The sequence below is a fragment of the Barbus barbus genome, assembly GCF_936440315.1.
Source record: "Barbus barbus genome assembly, chromosome: 19".
Lineage (NCBI taxonomy): Eukaryota > Metazoa > Chordata > Actinopteri > Cypriniformes > Cyprinidae > Barbus > Barbus barbus.
This window is the reverse complement of record NC_136747.1, coordinates 17,086,538-17,108,537: the sequence shown is the minus strand read 5'-3', so window position 1 is coordinate 17,108,537 and position 22,000 is coordinate 17,086,538. Positions and strand designations below refer to the sequence as shown.

Here is a 22,000-nt window from a genome sequence, read left to right as displayed (position 1 = left end):
GTGTGCTCATCCACTTAGATCACAGTAATTAAAAATAAAAACAGGCAGATGGAATCTAATTTGATCTCAGATGAGTTTAAACTCCATTTAAAGCAGTAAACATGTGGGTTGGTTCTTGCTTTCCAAAACACTGCTGTTTAATGTAAGGTTTACAAAAATTGTGTACAATCATTAGAGGCTTTGGTGAAAGTCCTAAAATTCAGAACAGAAATCATGTATAACAAAACAAAAGACAGCTGTAAATATATTTTGTTTTTATTTAGTCCAGTTATTAGAACAAATCACATGAAACAGGGAATTCTTCACTAAAAAAAAAAAAAAAAAAAAAAAGCATGTTTAAAAAAAAAAAAACCTACAGTTTTCCCCATGCATTCAAAATGTGCAAGATTCAGACATGTGAAAAAAAAAAAAAAAAAAAAACAATTGGCACACACATTGTCTAGATAACATTCAGCTCTTTGATAATAAACCATCAGGGAACACTGTAACTGAAGCGTCTCTTCTCAAATGGCTGAGCTGAAATTATTTTAAAACTAAGTGATGATCTCTGATGAATTAACAATCAAAAACAGAGTAAAATGTAGTACAAACGCAAACCAAGTGTAACAAAAAGATGAGTTATTGACTAGCGGCTAATTCCAGTTTGAGTAAGCCAGCCAGACCCCATCCTGTCATATTCATTCACAAAACCAGAGGGGGGTAAGCGACTGGCCCCAGTGCAACATCCAATGCATTTTCCAGTGTACGATACCCCTCCTTAAACCCCTGACAAACATGGCTATTTATGCTGCAGATGTCACTTTTGCTGGTGTTTAAAGTGGCAAAAACACACCTTTGACATACAGTCACGCAAGACCGCAGAGTAGCACACGCACATCTCAATTTAAAACATGCAAACCATAAAAATGAACAAGGGAAGCAAAATCTTGCCTTCTCATGCAATCATACAACATGGCATTATTGGGTGCCGTAGGACTCACTCTCTGCATTATTACCACAAGTAAAAATATACAAATTAATAGACATGCCAGGCAGTGTTTGGATGTGACAGGCTGCCTGTCATATCAGGAAGCTTCATAGAAAGGGGACAGTGAGGCAGGCTCAGTTATCCGCAGTGAGATGTGACATTCTGGTGGGGAAAAGTTTCTCAGAGAGCTACTTTGAAATGCCTAACCCTTTCCAGGTTCTGCTGGCACATATATCTCTTGTCGTTCTCTGCAGTAAAGCAGGTACATTCTCATTGTCTTTTTGAGGTGCATGGCTCTACAGCTTTGTCTTTTTCCACCATTCAGGTTTAAATGCATTTTCATTTTGGCTCAGACTGGGCTGCGATTCAGCCCAGGGATGCAGGTTCAGAGGTCATTCCTGACGTCCTGCAAGTCCCTCCTGAATTGAAGTCATGACGCGTGTCGTGGATGAGGGGTGATACGGTTGGTGTGATACGAGAGGTTCGGTTTGTGTGCTAAAGCAGCACCTCTCTTTGTTTTTTAGGTTTATGAGGACCTTGGCCATTACGCAGAGATCCATTTTGGGGTGGCAGGAGTTTTCCACGCTCTCGATCAGACCAGGGGATTCCTGCCTGACCATCATCACTTTCCAGATCAGAATCAGAGTGCATGAGTGCAGAAGATGTGGGAGCAAGAGCTGGCTTCAAGCGACCTGGAGGAATAAGACAGGGATAGGAGGAAGTATCTTTGCAATGGAGAATGTATCATTTATAGTAGTAAAATAATGATACAAAAAAAAAAAAAACTATAACAAAATATATTTATAATCAGTTGATTTAAATTTACAGATTATTTTGACTTCTAAAGCCACTTTTTTTTTTTTACACAACTGTTCAAATGTTTGGAGCCAGTAAGAAGTTTCTTATCAAGGCTAGATTTATTTGTAGTAATAAAATTTAAAATAACTGTTAAAGAATAAATGTAATTTATTCCTGTGATGGCAAGTCTTCAGTGACACATGATCAATTTATGTGGAAACTGTAATACATATTTTGTCAGGATTTTTTGATAAATAGAAAGTAAAAAAAAAAAATTTAAATCAGCATTTAGTTTAAAATATTTTCTAACAATCTAAAATTCTTTACTATCACTTTTTATTAATTTAATGGATCCTTGCTGAATAAAAGTATTCATTTCTTTCAATTAATTAAATTTCTTGTAATTAAATAAAATATTGTTCAGCAACTGACATACCTACAATGCTAACATAATTCTCTTCAAATGGGTAATTTTTTTTTTTACCAGGTCTTGGTAACTGTAACTCCAGAGACTCCTGATCATCCCCCTCCAGCATTTTATAGCGGCTCTTTCGTCTTACTTTGCTTTTCCGTCTGCTCAAGACATCATAAGACATAACATACAGCACAATTGTAATAAACAATAAACCTTGAATTTAAAAGAAAAACTGATAAATTATCATCCGTATAACCCTTACCTTCGACAGCAGCACACGATACCCCATATTACAGTCGCGATAGCAACCACGATCATGAACGATGCTATCGTCACATATAATACACTCCATTCTGAAAGAAACACCCAACAACATAAACAGACCATCAAACCTCATGAGAACCAACGTAAAACGGCTTCCCTCCACAATGTTCTGCTTAGTGTATCCTCACCACAATTGCTCTCAGCATCCCAAAAATAAGTATTGAATAAATTCTCCATCCAGAACGGATGGCACACACAACGTCTGGTGAAGGAATCGCATTGCCCGTGACTGGAGCAGTTCAGCTGGCAGACTGGGGAAAGATCAGATAGTCAATAAAATACCAGCGCTGGGCACTGCTACATTACAAACATGAGTTAATGAAGCATTTAATGAATACTCACTAACTGTGTCCACTCGCTGGGCCCTAAAGATAAGGAATTCATTTTTTTGCTTGCGAAATTTGTTGCGTAGTTCCATAGCAACACTATGGCCGGCCAATGGAGGTCGTCCAGGACCTCCAGATACCAGAAATACCAAGCGGGTGCTGAAAAGTAAGTAATTTTTCAGTGCCGTGAAGCAATTTAATGAGATCTATGGAGGTGGGCATTAAGTTTAGCACTGTCTATGAAGCCTGAACGTGAGTTAAGCTGGACTGACCTATGCTCATCGAAGGCGCTAATCTCTCGCACAGTGATGTCACTGTCCAGGACACCCAGCAGGACGCCAACCTGTCTGATGAGCATATCCTTCTGTCTGCGGGACACCTGAGCTACAGCAACTTCTACGATCAGCTCCACCAAGTCTCGCTCGTAAACATCTTAGGAGCAAGGAGAGAGTAATTTCACTTAATATAAATTTTATTTATTTATTATGGCCTCCTTTAGCTTAGGAAAAGCTAGTCACAGTACATAAATTTCAGTAGCTGATAGCGATGCCAGTGAATTACACAAATCAATACCACGGCCAAAACAGATTTGAACATAATTAACACTATTGATCATACTTTTTTATGTTAATGATTATTATTACATTAAAACAATGACATGTAGCCTTCAAGTATTAATCAACAAAGTAAACAGTTGTGCCTGAATTTTTTTCCAAAATGAACAATCAAGTAAACATTCATATTCTTTAGGTGTCTAATAGTTATGTCTGACTCATGAACAAATTGACTGTTTGAATCAGTTCTTTTTAATGAATCAGTTGAATGAATCATTATTCTGACCAGGGCTGCACTTAACCCCCGAAAAAACTGTGCAAAACGTTTATTAAACGGAAACGGTGATGCGTTGAACACCCTGTTCTGATAACGCAAGTGTTGCAGCGATGGAAGCTGAGAAGATCACTCTGTGTGTTCTTTTTGTAGAATTTTCAGAGCCTGATAAAATCGGTATAAATACATTTTTAATACTGCTAAACACGCTCAATGTTACAGTCACTGCCGTCCAGAATAAAAGAGTTCCAATCGAGTGGAGAGATTTGTGGAAACTGTGGTTAATTATTGTGATCCAACATTTGCCTCGCATTTCAGGATGAAAAGAAATTTAATGTGAAGGATAATCCACTTCCTACATCCGAGACTGTGTTATGATCTATATGACCTTATTATTTTTATTGTATTAGGCTTATCATTATTGCTGATCACTGTTGTTGTGCTATGATATTGTAATATTTACCATTATATAATCAGGGGAGCATAGAAAAGTTTATGAAAGTGTCACTCCACAATACAATAGCAAAATATATAAATATGTATAGTATTTTTATGTTACATTAATCAGTGTCTAGCACACCGTCCTGAGGAAAGGATATGGACCAGAAGACATTGCAATTACTACATATTTAGAATATTTTGCCTTTAATGTAAATAAACATGTGCAAACAATATACTTGCTCTTGTGAATTTATTTAGATGTTAATTACAAATTCATCATCATCATGTTGATATGCTATGTTACTATAAAACTCTTACGACAAACATGTCTTCTAATATCTTCAGTTGTTGCGCATACCGAGCTGCAGCGGACACATATTAAATGACTTCACTTGGACCTATAGTGCAACCTGTCTCTTTAATACCTCGTGGTTTATATACACGTTGATGCTGATTGGGCTGACATTTTTGACACACCCACCAAACAAGAGAAAACGTATCTCAAACCCCGTTGCACACCGTTTCCAGGAAACATGTCGTTCAACCCGGAAACCAGAGCAAAATGTTGGGCACCGGTGTGAGACTGAACGTGCCCCAGTTCTCACTGACTTATTGAATAGTCTTTTTTTTTTTCTACTGAACTTGACTATGTGAAATTACAACACTGTTATGAAGAAAACATTTTAAAATAATACTAAAAAATAAGACAGCAATATATAAACAGAGCTTATGATGAAGTTTTAAAGGAACACTGTAAAGTACCAGTACTTTACATATCACAGGCTTAGCAGCATATTGAAAAATGTTAAAGCAATGTTATTAAAAATATTAATTTTATGTAATTATCTTTTAGAAGCATACTGACCTGGTCGAACCTCTACAGTGCCTCTATCAGTACTGGTCTTTCCTTTACTGTCAGTTACAGTCAGAGTGAAAGTGTACTTCCCTTCCACCAGATTACCAAGAAAAAGCACTGCCTGACGGTCAGAGTTATTCAGGACATCCTGGAACAGAAAAAAGCAGAGGTCACATTTCAATAGCGTCCCAATCATTGTGGTCCTGATATATGACTGCTCATTCAGGTGGAGTTACTACACCTTTAAGGAACAAGCTAAAAGAAACTACACCAAATTAACTGGTCTCACTTGTTTGTTCACTACCATGCAGGAGTGAACAAACAGTGTGACTTTTTGAATATTCAACAGAGCCATGAATGTCATTTGAATGTATGAAGCACGGCTAGTATGTATTTCAGTCTACTGAACAGTACTGACCCCTGCAGCCGGGCTGCTGTCTTCACGGGTCCAGAGGTAGCTGATGCTGCCCTTATCATCTGATGATCGAGAACCATCCAGAAATGCTGTACGGATGGGAAGAGTGATCGGAGGACTGGACAGCACTTTGGCAACTGGTGGCTGATCATCCTCTGATTTAAAAAAGGAAAATTCTTTCTATTATTATAGATAGACAACCACAGAACAGGTTGATGGTGGACATATAAACGACATGAACAAGTCTTCTAACAAAGCCTACCAACACCCACATAAAACCTTCCTGGATTTAATTAAGGACACACACCTTCTCTGACAATGACAGAGACTGTGTCAGAATTCTCCAGCATCCTTTCATCTGTCACTGTCAATGTGAAAATGTACTCGCCCTCCTGCAGACCGGTCACCACAGCAACTGCAGTGTCTGCATTGTCAATTTTCACCCCTTCTGGGCCACTGTAACACCATCAAAAAATAAAAATTATTCTACAGTTGAAGTAATTACATTACACCTTCTACACACTGCATGATTTTAGCAAGCCTATAAGATCACTGCAGGTCACACTGTGAGGCATGGATCTAATAAACTTGGGTACGACATGCATGTAGACTGTACGATGATGACACCCATAGACTTGTATGCTACATTTCTATAAAATAATAAAATGTCATCCGCATGCGCTAGTAGAAAAAGAGCATGATGAATCACACTTTAGCAGTTGTAGTTTTTTAGCAGAAAAAGAGGAAGGGATAAGAGCTTGAGGTAAGCAGTTTTATGTTTTAGCACCATGTCACATTGATTTCATGTCTCGTTTTTATTGGCTGGTCAGTAAACGTGGGTCATAGCAGCAAACACACTGTGCGATGATCATGCTGGTTTTCTGATACTGTCAGAAAACTATCGTAGGCTCTCTTTGGTCACAAGACCTTGACAATGCCCGTCTTTGAACCTCTCTCACTGTGTGAGACCACAGAAATTGCCACAATTGTTTCATAAAGCCAGTCTTTCATCTGGGAGAGCTGAAAATGCAGTGTAGTGTGTCTTGGCCTTAAGAGATTTATAAAACTAAAAGAAAAATCTAATAAAAATGAAATTACTTGTATATGCAGATAAATTAAACAAATTATTCTGTAATCTTTGCTTAAAAAGCTCCTAAATAAAGATAATTTAAATACTTTACCCTATTGTGGCAGATCAATATTGTAACCCTTGAATAGACAAAAGTAGCCATAGAAGTTAATACAGTATTACAATATTACAAGTAATACAGTGTTTTATTTCCATACATTTACATTTATATATTTATTAATGTATTAAGGTTTTTCAAATAAAAATAATTTACTGAACCCAAACTTTTCAATGGTATTGTATGTAATTATACAAAATTAATGTGTTAAATAATTCAGTCCAAATGAGTAAAATATATCCAACCCAAAAGAAACTTGATTTTGTACAAGTTCAAGAATTATAAATATAGCTGCAAGCAGCAAGCAGGGCCAAGCACCATAGAGGCAAAGTGAGGAGCAAAGCATGGCATGGAGCAACAGACCAACTGCAACGATGAGTAACGTAAGCCATTTTAGGATAAGTTTGGTCAAAATGTCTGAAAAATCATAAATATGGCAATACCAATATCTATTTTCTCAGTATGACACAAGGAATATTGTTAGACCAGTTTCATTACAATAAGCTAATTTAGTCAAAATTTATTAGCATTTTTGGAAATTTCATTGGCTTAATATGAATGGTTTATCAGTTTTGACCAATAGGTGGCATTGTTACCAAATCGATGTGGTATGGTCAGTATGAGGTGACAATAGCACATACAAAGTTTGCTGTCAATATGTCAAAGCTTTGCAGAGATACAACCTCAGATGCAGTTTGGCATCATGCCAACAAATTTATTGATGCATTATTCAAAAATGGTTTGGTCTATCAAAAAGCTTTTGATAACTTTTTGTTGGGATGGTCTGAAAATGATCAAATTTGGTGAAAATCAGTCCAACGGTCTAGGAGGAGTTAAAAAAAAAGTAGGTTTTCAACATACGTCAAAATGGCGGACAAGAAGTTTGGCTGAATATGGCAAAAATGGTAACCGTGTTCTCGACATGACCCAAAGAATATATTGAGATCAGATCATTACAATAGGCTAACATACTCAAGAGTTATTAGTATTTTTGGAAATGTAATTTTAATTTTTAAAGTGCCCCGAAACTTTTTGAGTACCATCAGGGGGCATGGTGCCGAAGACACAAACCGAGTTTTGTAACGATATGCCAATGCATTCTTAAAATATAGCAATTTTCGACAAAAATGAAAACGGCCGACGCCCAAAGTGGCTGACATGGGAAAATTAGGTATGGTTCAACTTTGCATGCTGCACCAAATCTAAAGAGACCAGTTTTGTGATTTTTTTTTTTTGCCAAACCATTCAGAAGTTATAAGCAAATATAACCATTTTTCATATCTTCCGACAAAAACTGCGCAGAAACTGTTCAAGTAGCCTCAGATCATGGGTTTTATAATACAAAAACCAAGTATGGTGTAAATATGACAAAGTGTGGGAGAGATATAGCCTCAATTCTGATTTGGCAAGCTTTTTGTCTAATTTGTTTATGCAGTTTTTGAGTACAGGTGGGTCTATCAAAAAGCTTTTGATAAGTTTTTGCCAGCATGGACTGCCATAGACTCAAGAGTGGAAGAAAAAGAACAATAATAGGAATGCCAACGGATACAATAAGTGCCATCGCACCTAAATATACACAAGAAAATGACATGCAGGGAGAGTGTACGTGTGTAACTGACTTGGTCTTTGTCCAGTGGTACGTGGCAATTTTCTGGTCATCTTTGCTCTTGCTGCCGTCCAGCGTGGTACGATCGACAGGCAGCGTCAGCTCCTTGTCTGGACCAGCATCCGCTACAGGTGGCTTGTTATTTTCTGGAGGGATTTCACATATAGAGTGCTTAAGCACAAATAGCAGCTTCAAAAACAGATGTGATCAGAGTGCTCTGTATTTAAAAAGATACCTGGCTGGACAATGACAGTGACCTGAGCCGTGTCTTGCTGGCCAGACGAGTCAGTGACTGTTAGCTGAAAGGTGTAGTCACCCTCCTGCATGGCAGAGAGCTGCAGAATGGGCGTCCTCACACCCTATGGAGAACAAAACAAAGGTATGTTCACTAATCCACTGGTTGGCAAATATAATAAACATAAATGGCATTCAAAATAGCATTGTGTTTATCTAGTACCTGCATCTCCACCACCTTGCCCTTACTTTCAGGGCTGAGTGACCATTCATAGGACAGATTCTCATGGTCATCAGTGCTTTGATTGCCATACAGTGTGATATAGTTGCGTGGCAGGGTGATCACTTGGTTGGGTCCGGCATTAGCTGTAGGCCTGTAGTCTGTGGCCTTGTTGACTAACAGCATGGCTTGTGTTGAATTCTGAGCTCCATCCGAGTCAGTCACCGTAAGACTGTTGGAGGAAAAATAGATAGAGTGTAACACACTTGTGGGTCAAGTGTTATTAATATTTGAGGTTTTTTTTAAACAGTTTGCCCAAGGACAGACTGGTTTGCCAGGTTTTACAGTAGCTCTCTGATTACTTCCTGAGGTCTGAAGACTTCAGCAAAATGGTTCCAGGGAGGCCCAAATAAAAGATTATGAACAGGCCATAATGTGAATGAAAAGATGGATAAAACATACCTAAAGGTGTAGTTACCAGGAACCAGGTTGTTGAGAGTGAGAATAGCAGTATCACCCGAAGCTTTTTCCTCTCTGAGTGGCCCCTTCACCTCTTCCCAATGCCACAACACCACTTTATCATCATCAGTACTCTCTGAGAAACACAAGACATTATTGACCACAGATATTTCATTGGATATATTTGCAATCACAGAGAATTTTATAGACTTAAATTTAGCAATGAGTTCAAACTAGGGCTACTCGGTTATGGCAAAAATGATCATTTATTATTTCCAGTGATATTGTAACTGCAATTTTTCTGATATTCTGATTATTAAAACTTACATTAAAACACCAACCCCCGGTTTCACAAACAAGGCTTAGGCCTAATCACAGACTAAAATGTAAGATCTAACTGATCTTAAAATATGGCAGTGCCTTTGTTTTGTCTCTAGATGCACACCAGAATAGTTTTTTTCTAAGGCATGTTTATAAAAACTACTTAAATGTCCTAATTGAACTATTGCCTAATCCTGGTTTAACCTAAGCCCTGTCTGTGAAACTAGGCTTTAAATTGTGTGTTATTTTGACAATCTCATTATAAACAATGAAGCCATCACTGCATATTTCACAATTAATAAACGGTCCTCAATATTCTTTCTTTTTTACTAATAGTGCAGCTCTGAGTTAAACACACTTAGCTCTTACTTACATTAAGAAAAACTTATGTTTTTCTACTGTCAATTAAAAAAAAATAATAATACTTTTATTCAGCAAGGATGCATTAAATTGATCAACAGTGACAGTAAAATAAATGCTGTTCTTTTGAACTTTCTATTTATCAAAAAATCTGTAAAAATGTATCATGTCACCCTGAAGACTAGAGTAATGGCTGCTAAAAATTCAGATTTGCCATCACATGAATTAATTACATTTTAAAATATATTGTTTTTAAAAGAAAACAATTTATTGTGATAATATTTCACAACATTAGTCTTTTTACCGTTTTTAAGAAAAAAATAAGCATAACGGACATATTAAATGTTTATATATATATATATATATATATATATATATATATATATATATATATATATATATATATATATAATTTTTTGTGTGTGTGAGTGCAAACCACAAACCTTTGAATGGTAGTGTACATTTAAAATAATAATAATAATAATAATAATACAATGAGTATAAAATGCTATTTTAAGGATAAAACAACATTAAGACTGGTTTAATTTAATAAAAATCTGATACGCACGACTGCCGTCAATCACAGTGGAGCTTGTAGGCAGGGAGATTTCCTGGTACTTTGGAGAAACCACTGCAACAGGTGGCTTATTAACTCGTGGCTCTATAGAAAGCAAGGAACACAGGACTTATACATATTTTATGTGACATTAATACGGGCTGCCCAAACAGAGCACAACTCTGAAAACTGAATCCGGTACAATTAGCTGGTACATCAGTACTAAAGTTACCTGGATTGACAGTAACATTGACATATCCCTCCCCGTGAGCACCGTCACTATCCACTACCACTTCAAACTCATAGAGGCCCACTGTCAGCTAAGGGAAACATTGTTCAGAATATTAGGAAAGCCTAGGATATTAAAAAGTCAAGCCTTTTAGACAATAAAAGAATAAGAGTCCCATTTTTTATGTACCTTACTGAGCTTAAGCGTCTTGCTGTGTTTTCCCTCCATTTCTCCACTGTAGTCTTTTGGATGTGTCCTCAAACGCCAATCAAAGGCATAGTTAGCCCCTAATGGAATTACCAGAGAAATTAATACGAAGATCAAGGAGGAGGAACTAACTACAATGGCTTATGCAGAGCAGTACCTGAAGGGGGCGCTGGCACTACGAAAGCATTCAGCTCCACCTCATTTCGCGGTAAAGTGACCTCCACATTTTTGCCAGCAGACACGACCAGCTCTCGAACTGTTATTTAAAACAAATGACATTACACAAGGTTTTAATTAGCGTTGTCAAACGATTAATCGCGATCAATCACATCCAAAATAAAAGTTTTTGCTTACGTAATATGCGTGTACTGTGTATATTTATTATGTAAATATGAATACACATACATGCATGTATATATTTAAGAAAAATATGTTAGGTTTATATATTAAATGTATATATCATATATAAATATATGTAAATATTTTTTTCAAAATATATGTTGTATGTGTGTGTCTTTATATATACATAAATATACACAGTACACACAAATATAATATGTAAACAAAAACTTGTTTTGGATGCGATTAAATCACAATTATTTGTTTGACAGCACTAGTTTTAAGGCATTACATAAGTCTGCTTTGTAAAATAGACATTGATTTTGGTTCTTTTTTCATTTACTTTGTAAAACTGACAAAACAGGTTGTAAATGCATGCAGTACAATAATACAGTGATAGAGAGGAGTATGTTGTACCGGCTGGTGTAGTTGGTGGAGTCACTGAACGGGTGTCAGGTGTGGACTGCGGTGACTGATTACTGTTGTTCAATGCTGAATGATCCACAGTGACTGCATCCATTGTAGAATTATGCTCAGATGCTGAGAGAGCTACATGTTCTCCACTGCCACCGGTGGACTGGATGGTGGTCTCACTGGCTGTATGTGGAGGAGCGTCACCATTGGATGTGGTGAGTGGTGCTGTGGGTTTCACAGACGAGCCCTGATCTATTTCCTGTGAGGGTGAAAATATCAGTTAGCTCACAGCGATATACTACAAATCAAAAAGTAAAGTGCAAAATTATGCTTTAGGGCAGTGATATTAAAATTCCACGCTACTTTTGTCTAAATCAATTAAAATAAATACATTTTTAAAACTCTCTATTTTTAAATACCACAAATCACCACAACATTATAATGTACAACATAAAAAAAGCATATTAATAATTTGTTATTACATTTAACAGTGTTATTACATTATTTACTTTCATTAGAATAAATTACAGGATTAATATTAATCATTATTAAATAAAAAATAATTAAACAGTAAAATATTAAAACATTATTAGTAGATAACGGCAAAAGTAATCTAAATCTAAAAATATAGGAAATGCACAATTAAATATCCAATATTGTACTATGTACTATATACATATCCTGCAAATCAACAGTTATTGTGCAAAATGTTATGCTTTATGACAATGACATTAAAATTCAATACTATTTTGTCTAAATATTATGAGAAAATCCCTAATTCTAAATGGCAAGTCACCACATCATTATAATGTACATTAATGCATATAAATATAAATTAATATATTTGCTATTATAGTGGAAGTTTTATGCTTTAGGATAGTGGGTCTCATTTACTAATTCAGATAATGCAGATTCATCAACATTAGAATAAGGGTAATAACAAATATATACGTAGCTTTCCAGTGAAAATTTTAACACAATTATTAGAACAGCTGTATGCATTTATTAGTGAATGAGACCCAATGCTGTGAGACCCAATGCCCAAGTCCTTTGAGATCATATAATACAGCTTACATGCTCTGTTTCCCTGATTACTCTGACATCCTCAGCATTTCGAGGTTTCCTGCGCATGCTCTTGTTCAGCTGCTGCAGAAGCCCCAGTGATTTTCTATCCGGCTGAGGAAGTGATGTAATGGTGCAGCCCTCTTTTCGAGCACAGGCCAGTAATACACATCTTCCACCAAGACTCCACACAGCACCGCAGGAGGGCTTCAAACAGCAGGATTCCCAGCACCGAGGTCCTCCCCCGTCCATTGCCAGTGGCCGCCAACCCAGACCAATGACGCTGCTCCAGTGGATACCCAGTACACCACCCGTTACTATGCACATGCTGCCCGAAACCCCTGAGAGAAGGACATGCAGTACATGGCAAAAACAATGGTTAACAAGGGCAAAAACAGATCTGAGAAAAAGAAAAGATTACTAAATATTACAGAACTATGGCAATACAGTATGAATGTTTTGGACTGCATGCTAATAATTATTTTTATTTAATGGCCAATAACCTATTAATGGCTGATTTAATACACTGTTTAAATAAATAAATAGAAATCTGACAGATTTCTAGATTTCTAAATCTAGAAATGTGTTAAAAATGCCACAGGTGATTTTAGTTACTTCAACATTATAATGCACAGTATAAAACAAAAAGCACTTTCATTTGGAGGTTTGCTATTAGATTTAGTTGCTTTTAATAATTTTAATTACTTAATATGAAGTGAAATAATTCATGCTAAATATCTTTAAGTTCAATAAAAATAATTGTAATATAAAAACATATATATATACACACACACATATATATACATATATATTTGTGTTATAAAAATATAACTGAGCATTAGATGATGGCAAAGATAATCAAAATTGTTTTAAAAGGGCATATGAGCATGAAGAATAATTAAATATCCTGCAGTGGACGATAAATATATTACATTGACATATCAAAGAATTGGAAAAAAAAAAAAAAAAAAAAAAAACCTATTGTCTGTAAACTGATAAATGTCTAATATTAACTTTTTTCTATTTTGTCCAAATAACAAATAAAATCTCTCATTTTAAATTGATTTAGTCATCACAACATAATAATGTACAAAATAAAATATGCATATTCATTAAAAATATTAAATGAAAAAAAAATCTTAAAATAAATTTAATTTAATAATAAAATTATAAAAAGTAAAAACAGAAGAATTAAGCATACACAACTAAATATATATATTCAATATAGACAGATAATGATAAAATTAATGAAATCTCTAATATTGGCCAATGCATTGGAAGTAATATACAATTCATAAATGGCTTTTAAATGGACAGACTTCCCACATAAGCTCAACTGTGGAGCTCAGAACAATAGGCTATTGTCAATACTTGCATGTAGACTTGCATCTAGCCCTGATACGATGGGAAATAATGCCTGCCCATGCCACCACAAGACAAGGCTGTTTATCATACAGGTCACACGAACACATTGCACTTTTCTGCACTGACAAGTTCCAGGAAGTCAGAGTCCAGTTAGACATCCACCCCCTTCCCCAATCCCTTCATAGACACTGTTTTGTCTATAAAGACTGTAACCATGAGAACAGAGGGTTGCTTATTATGGGCTAGCAAGTGAAACTTGGACTGCAAGACACAACCCCACCCGTGCAGTTTTTCTCTGGGGTGGGGGACTGTGGGCTTGTTGTGCGATTTCCCCCTTTTGTGAAAAGGAACACAGAGTGTCCATTATGCTTCCTTCCAAATCAGTGCCATCACTCATGACAGCTACAAGTCACAAATAGCCTATATACTCATACATGCTAACAATGGTCCCAGCAGTTGACTATTTGTCCAACATTCAACTAGTTGATTAATGATGCGGACTAGTGTTTTTAGTTTTAATATTTTTAGCTGTGTTGTTTTAACGTCTTTCTATAACTGTTTGCACACGTTTGTCTGCTTACCAGAGACTGAGCAGAGAAAACACAGATAGCACAGGTACTGGGAAATAAATTGGGCGGGCCATTTCCACCTGTGCATCCTTGGCTCCACAATGGGCATCTTCCAACTAAGCAAGAGGACCTTGGAAAAAAACAAAAAAAACAAAGTCATACAGCCAATCTATCTGACCTAGGTTAAACAAAATCTAAAGGTTGCTTGTAAAGTTACTAAGAATGTTTGTCATACCTTTCCCTAAAAATGTTACAGAAAGCCCGGCAATACAGGGAGGTAAATGTGAAATGTGAGCAGACAGATGAAAAGTCGTCCACACAAACACCTCCTGAAGCCACAGCCGCATGGCACCACAGTACTGTGTAAATACGGGGATTTCTGTTAGAAACAATTTATACTAAACAAATTATATTCTGTAAATCTTATCTCGGTTATGTTTACAAAATCAACAGCCTAATATCTATCCTAATCTAATTCAAACTTTTGCATCATTTTTTATTTAATGACAACCCAGCAATAAACAATACTGAAATATAAAATAAAGGAACAATTTGGTGTTGCAACATCTACGGAAATAAAAAATTAATAAATGGGGAAAAAACTATACAAATTAAAACAATTTAAATAAAAGTAATAATAATAATAATAATATATATATAGGGAGAGAGAGAGAGCTGGGCAACGATTAATCTCATCCAAAATAAAAGATTTTATGTACATAATATATGTGTGTACTGTGTATATGTATTATGTGTGTATATATATATATATATATATATATATATATATAAAAATACACATGCATATTTAAGAATTTTTTTTATATTAAATATATTTATATATAATATAAATATGGATATAAATATATAAATGTTAATATTTTCAAAATATATACTGTGTGTGTGTGTGTCTTTATATATACACATAACAAATATACACAGTACACACACATTATGTACATAAAATCTTTTATTTTGGCTGCAAGTAAGCACGATTCATCGTTGGCCAGCTCTAAAAATAAACACACACATTTATTTATTTGTGCTGTCAAACGATTAATCACAATTAATCACATCCAAAATAAAAGTAAACTTATTTTGGATGCGATTAATCGTGTGTGTATATATATATATATAAACAAAAATAATTTAAAGTCAGGCTATGAAGATGTCAGCTTATATGTTTATATTTGAGGAAGTGAAACTGCATTTGACTAAGCTTGGAGAAAAAGTCACATAAATGAAAAATTACATTCCCAAATATCAAATCTCAAAAAGATTTTGTTTAAGAGATACTACATTAGAGTACAACATTCAGGTGAGAACTTCTCAATGTCAAACAAACAAAGGCTGGTATTATCAGGACGCAAAGGAATGAATAGTTAGAGATTATGACTCAAGAACGATGATTTTGTCATTTAATCACCGGCATACTGTTTCAAACCTGTATGACTTTTAACCTCAAATGAAACACAAAAGGAGATGGTTAACAGAATGACACTTGCGGTCATTTTTCATTTTACATTGAATGAAAGCGAAAAGTGACTGAAGCCGTCATGCTGCATTTTTGTTTTTCATAGAAGAAAGAAATGAACTATTAATTTAACATATTAGACATTTTTCTACATGAATTTCTGTGGTTTATTCATTTCAAAGTAATACCAAGAGAGTTAGCAGAACACACTGGTTTTGATGTTATGGACTGCCAGCGACCCTGATGTGAACAGTACAGGACAGTTAAGGTGAGACAGAAACACACGTGAACAAGACAAGGAAGCGAGCAGGTGCAAAGATCCGGGCTGGCAAACTGTCATCACAGGCCTTCTTTGCGCCAACACAAGTACAGTACAACGCACTGGCTAAACGGATTCATTAGTGGTAATAATTTTTTAGCAATGCCATTTAACTGAGCGACCGGGAAATTACAGATTTCGACAAATTATTAAATCATTTAAGGATGACATTAATCACTCGCTGATGACATTAATCATTAATTAATCGCTGTTTAAATTATACCCAAAAACTGTCGTGTCAGTTCTAAATCTAAATGATATTTTAAATATACTATGTCACCTGCAAGTGGGAAACGCTCACATTGCGCACAACTGCATACTGCATTTATAACACCAAAAAAAATATCACAACTCGCCGACAGTTTCTTTTGCTGATTTTCATGCATGATTGGTTGAAGCTCGCGCGTATTTGCAGTTTTTGGTGATTACCAGTGGATAACTCATTGACAGGTTGCTAACAGCTGTCTTGGTTACCACTGGATATGAAATAACTCACGAATGAGCGAACATCATCGCACGACTCTGTATTTATCAATATATTGCACTCAGTGACATCCAGCGTAAAATACTGTCACTCACCTGCTCAATGTCAGTTAGATTTCTGTTGCGCAAAATTACATTAGACCCTTCCTGCAGCAGGACCTGTTTTCTTAGCTATCTGGGCCATTAATCTCTCGCAATCACGCCTTCACACGGAAACAGACCAGCGAAGCAGAGCGTTTCCGCCCCGCACTCCGAGTTGTCATTTTGAAAGTTTAGCGTTCGAGCGCAAAACAGAACTAAAACTTGAAATTAAATTGCGACTATATAAAGTTATCAATAGAGTTAGAGTTATAAAAGAGTTCTAATAATGTTATTTATTTTATAAATCAATAAAGACGCCACTCACAAACATGGCCGATAAACATTCTCCGAAACGTCACTTCCGCTTTTAATTTCTCATGTCTAAAAACTTATGATAACATAATATCATATATGAAACATAACAAAAACATAAGGTTATATTTAGAAAATGTAATGCGGTAATAGCGAGTAAAATCTCTCGCTAATAGCGATCTCTGCCATTCATTCAGCCAGTTTCTCTGTCAATGAATGAATGAATAAATAAATAAATAAAAAATAATAAGTTTAAAACGGTCTGATATAAATAAATAAATAGACCAATTAATATGAAAAAAACAGTCTGATGAGAAATAACAAAATAAAAGCCTTTTACAACTTGAATTTAACAATTTTTTTAATCTGTAAATACACAGTTGTAAAAATAAAACACCTGTCTCCACAAAAAAACTCCCTGTTTCCACACACCACTTTTAATTCAGATTAATAGTCCACTACCCCAGGGTGTCTCTCAACCAGTTTCAAGACGATCTGATGTTGTATTACAAAATAAAAGCCCTCCAAATATCATACTCTACCTGTTCTGCCTGTGATTTTGCATAGCTCTAAAAAGGAAACTCCCTGTTTCCACAGACTAGTTTCAATTCAGATTAATAGTCCACTATTTCAGTGTTAGGACAGACAGCACAATTAGGTTTGTGTGTTTTTTATTTTTTGGCCGGTACGCAAAGTGATATTGAGATGCCGAAGCAAATCGTATGATATCTCACATTCCACAAGCTGTAAATATCAGAGCTGGAGGTCTTGAGTTACATGACTGCATTTGCGAATTTAAAGATTTCTAATAAATGAAAAAAATAACTTGACTTTTTGAGTTGAGAACAAATAGCCTACTCTAAATTAAATCAGTCTCGAATCGCAAGACTTTATAAAGACTTTATAAGACCTGTAATTAAACTTTAGAAATCATTTAAAAAATAATTGCGACATTAACTATTTAGCCTAACTCAGTGGTTCTCAAACTGGGGTACGCGTACCCCTGGGGGTAGGCTACATGAGGTGATGTAGGGTGTACGCCAATAAAATTCTGAGTTTTGGCATTCATTTAATTCTACCCCAAATTAAAGTAACATTAAAACCGAGCATGCATTTCTGATAAGCAAAATGTCACTTCTAATATAAAAACAGGAAAATGGGAGTGCCGTAAATAGTCAAATACATGATATCCAATTAAATTAGCTCATCTTTGGAGATCAAAACTGACTGCATCTCGTGCATGTGATAGGATGCCCACTTAGTATGCTGCTTTAGCAAATCGCGCTACTGTTCATCTCTAAAGTAGATTTGTACTTATATCACGAAGAGCAAATATTGACACCGGCTGTACATTGAGTTTGATTTAAGAAACTCTCTTTGATACAGACACACCCTGTGCGAGTTATTGTTTTTCATGTTTAAAATACAAGAAAGAATAAAATTTTCCTTGAGTATCCAAATGATTGCAAATGTGACATTGATTTTATACAACAGTTCTACAAAAAAGGTAATATTATGTCAGGGGTGGGTGAAGGGATAGAGCGAGGACTCAATTGCTGGAGGAAAATAGGGCTTTAATAATTATAAACTAAAATAAACAAACAAACAAAAACTACCCCGTAGGGAAAAACCAAAGCAGGACAGGACAGGACAGGACAGGACAGGACAGGACAGGACAGGACAGGACAGGACAGGACAGGACAGGACAGGACAGGACTTGACTTGACTTGACTTGACTTGACTTGACTTGACTTGACTTGACTTGACTTGACAAAGGTAAGGTCGACGACGAACCGGCACAGGACTGCAAACACAAGGAGATTATAAAGGGAGCAAATGAGGAGGGTAATGAGGTTACAGGTGGGGCAAATTAACCAATAATCAGGAAACAAGGTGGGTGGGGTCAAGACAATTGACATGAGCGCACATGGCACATAGAACTAAACAAGACCAACCATGTGCTCAAACAAAACAAAAACACAAGCACATGGCCAGCAAAACAAATCAGGAACACACAGCTAATGAGAAGACTCATAAGCAGCATGTTCACAAAAAAACAAACATGAAAGCACGCAGCCAGTGAAAAAACACCAGCTGCATGCAACACAGAGCAAAACAAAATGAGAAAAAGCACGTGGCCGAAACCGAACCCCGTGCCGAACAAAACACATACACAGAGGACAGAGGAGCGAACTCGAAATCGCACGCTCCCCAGCAAGAACAAACCTGAAGCGTGAGTGTCCGAAACCAGACACGAAACCAGAACAGAGTCTGAACAAGACAGGAGTGCCGGGATCCGAACACCATGCCCCAACATGAAACAGAGCACGCAGACAAGAGAGCGCACAGCTCGAGCACACTCGAAGCCGCGTGCTCACCAGAAAAAAAAAAGAGAAGGGAGTGTCAGGGCTCCGTCACAAAACCATGAATAAACTAGACCTAAGGGACAGAACCCTGACATATTAAGTGAACATTTTACATTTTAAATGTAGCCTACATTTTAAACACAATATCAAAATTGTTTGTTATATTTTGTAACGAAATCCGCAACATATAGCTGTGATTCGTTAGTGAACAAATCTGTGGCTTTGAACGATTTGAACTAGTCCCTTTTTAATTAATAACCCTTTCATAACTACAGCCTATTGATTCGTTAGTGAATGAATGCCGTGACGGCCTGGCTCATTAAGCCTACTGGCATTTTATTTTTAAATCTACAAGTATCACTTAATTCCTTTTGCCTGCATTTCTTGTTTTATTTATTATATTAATAATACACTTAATGGAATATTAAGAATATGACATAAAACATTACATACAATAAAATAAGGATAGAAAACCTTTGCCTCTATAAAGTTTAAAAAAAGCACCTGTAAATCAATTTAAGGGGGCAAATGTTGTCCTTTAATAAAAAAGGTGCGACTGCGCTCTAAGTGGAAGAGAGGGGGTACGCAGAAGAATTTTAAATGCTCCAGGGGGTAGCTGGTGTAAAAAGTTTGAGAACCACTTATACAAACTGCAAGCCAAGGAAGCAGCGGGGGGCAAACGAGTTAGCTAAAGCACTGATAAAACAGCACACATAAGATAGTACCGTTTTTCTAGTGTTTTGATTCTTGCCCATGTTATGGATTTACCCTTTGCCTTGCCCTGTTGTATATTGTTCGCCGATCGTCGACTCTCTCGCTAGCCCTAGGATTGCCCTGTGTCTTGCCCGTACCATACCTGTTTGCCATTGTTTGACCCTGCCTGTTTATTGACTATGTTTATAAATAAAAGCTTGCACTTGGATCCGCACATCTTGTTCACCCCGTTACAGAATGACTTGTGTGTTTATTATATGTAATGATTTCGAAATAAAACAAATGTATTTGTTTGTTTATTTATTTATTTGCTTGTTTGAGACTGTTCTACAGGATAGCAACAAATTCTATAACATCATCATACACTTTATTCAGAATGAACACATTTAAAGATACTTGGTTTTCATTGGACAGTAATGCTATGAAAAATTGCACTACGAAAAATAAATATTAAATGCTGCATTTAAAAAAAAGTGTAATAAATTAAAAATACAATATTTGAGTCTGAAGTGGAGTATAAGCAAACGGTAGCACAATATGGATATACATAAGAATCGTACAATTACCTTGAAATTGTAGTTTAATGTGTATAAGGCACAAACTGCCTGTCTTTCAAAAAAAATAAAAAATTACTAAAACAAAATCTTCCAACCACTGGGATTAGTCAAAGAGAAGAAAAACAATGATGAATAAAATAACCGATGGTTGATAAGGAAGAAACAGTTATATACATTTTATAAAGCAGTTATACCAACCCGTGGCAGGCATGTTGTAAGGCAACATGGGCAAAGATCAAAGAATTTTTAAAGTTGAATTTACAAACATTTTTATTGATCAGTGATACAACAGATGTAGATGCATTGAACGCATATTCATAAATAATTTACATTTGTATAGCACAACAGAGATATTTCAGAATGATGTCCAACACAGATGAGAAACTTGTACACCCAAACTCCATGAAATTGCAGAACATATAGGCAGGAATAGGAATATGTCTCTTCCAGAGTTGTCTTTACAACACAGTTTATTTAAGTGTTACACTTCAGCTCGTAAGAATGACTTCTTCCTTGTGCATGCTCTGTCATCTCCACTTTTTTGAGTGTCTTGCTGTTGGAAATAAACTATTAGCCAACTTGTAGTTGAACAGACGCTATATCTTTTTAAAGGATACTCATTTGCAAAAACAGGAAAACTTGTATTATAATCAGAAAAAATGGAAAGCACTATGTACCCATATGACATTTTATGGGTGTTTCATGATCATTTTATTGTGTAATTCATCATTAGCCATTGGCTGAGTGATACTGTGTACTGTAATATCAATCTGAAATGAAAGGGGTCTTTGAAAACAAGAACTATATGTGCTTTTGAACAGTTTAAATTTTGTAATGTAATATCAAATAGTCTTGACTTTGGGTGAGTGACATCTAGGCTAAATTAAGTAAGTAAGTTCACTGAGAGAGTCTTCTATCAATCTGAATTGAATGCGGTCTGACCCTGGGGCAGTGGACTATTAATCTGAATTGAAACTGTTCTGTGGAAACGGAGTTTCTTTTTTAGAACTATCCAAAATCAAAGACAAAATTGGTTATATATGAGTTTTTGGAGGGCTTTTATTTTGTAATGCAACATCAGATCCTCTTGAAACTGGTTGAGAGACACCCTGGGGTAGTGGCCTATTAATCTGAATAGAAACTGTTCTGTAGAAACAGGGAGTTTCCTTTTTAGAACTATCCAAAGTCAAAGATAA

At 35.9% G+C, this 22,000-nt stretch overlaps 1 protein-coding gene across 1 annotated transcript; it reads right to left on the bottom strand.

Annotated features, from left to right (window-relative positions):
- Nucleotides 1-235: 235 nt before the first annotated feature.
- On the bottom strand, nucleotides 236-16,983 carry LOC306885649 (dyslexia-associated protein KIAA0319-like protein). Its single transcript, XM_079442318.1, has 22 exons — nucleotides 16,871-16,983; nucleotides 14,734-14,857; nucleotides 14,511-14,628; nucleotides 12,577-12,905; nucleotides 11,506-11,761; nucleotides 10,907-11,005; nucleotides 10,732-10,829; nucleotides 10,546-10,633; nucleotides 10,326-10,418; nucleotides 9,080-9,212; nucleotides 8,621-8,849; nucleotides 8,399-8,522; nucleotides 8,177-8,309; nucleotides 5,678-5,826; nucleotides 5,374-5,525; nucleotides 4,965-5,103; nucleotides 3,103-3,262; nucleotides 2,847-2,989; nucleotides 2,633-2,755; nucleotides 2,443-2,533; nucleotides 2,250-2,338; nucleotides 236-1,659 (listed from the first exon to the last, which is right to left on the bottom strand). Exons 3-22 carry the CDS (start codon nucleotides 14,605-14,607, stop codon nucleotides 1,463-1,465), a joined length of 2,922 nt encoding a protein of 973 aa, XP_079298444.1. The 5' UTR covers nucleotides 14,608-14,628; nucleotides 14,734-14,857; nucleotides 16,871-16,983; the 3' UTR covers nucleotides 236-1,462.
- Nucleotides 16,984-22,000: the final 5,017 nt, after the last annotated feature.

Excerpts from the sequence above, each read along its gene's own strand:
- LOC306885649 (XM_079442318.1), bottom strand. The coding sequence starts at position 14,607 with ATGCCCATTGTGGAGCCAAGGATGCACAGGTGGAAATGGCCCGCCCAA. Across the intron at positions 2,990-3,102 it reads AGCGCCTTCGATGAGCATAG|CACCCGCTTGGTATTTCTGG; the intron begins GTCAGTCCAGCT and ends CTTACTTTTCAG. Across the intron at positions 2,339-2,442 it reads ATCGTGTGCTGCTGTCGAAG|ACGGAAAAGCAAAGTAAGAC; the intron begins GTAAGGGTTATA and ends TGTCTTGAGCAG.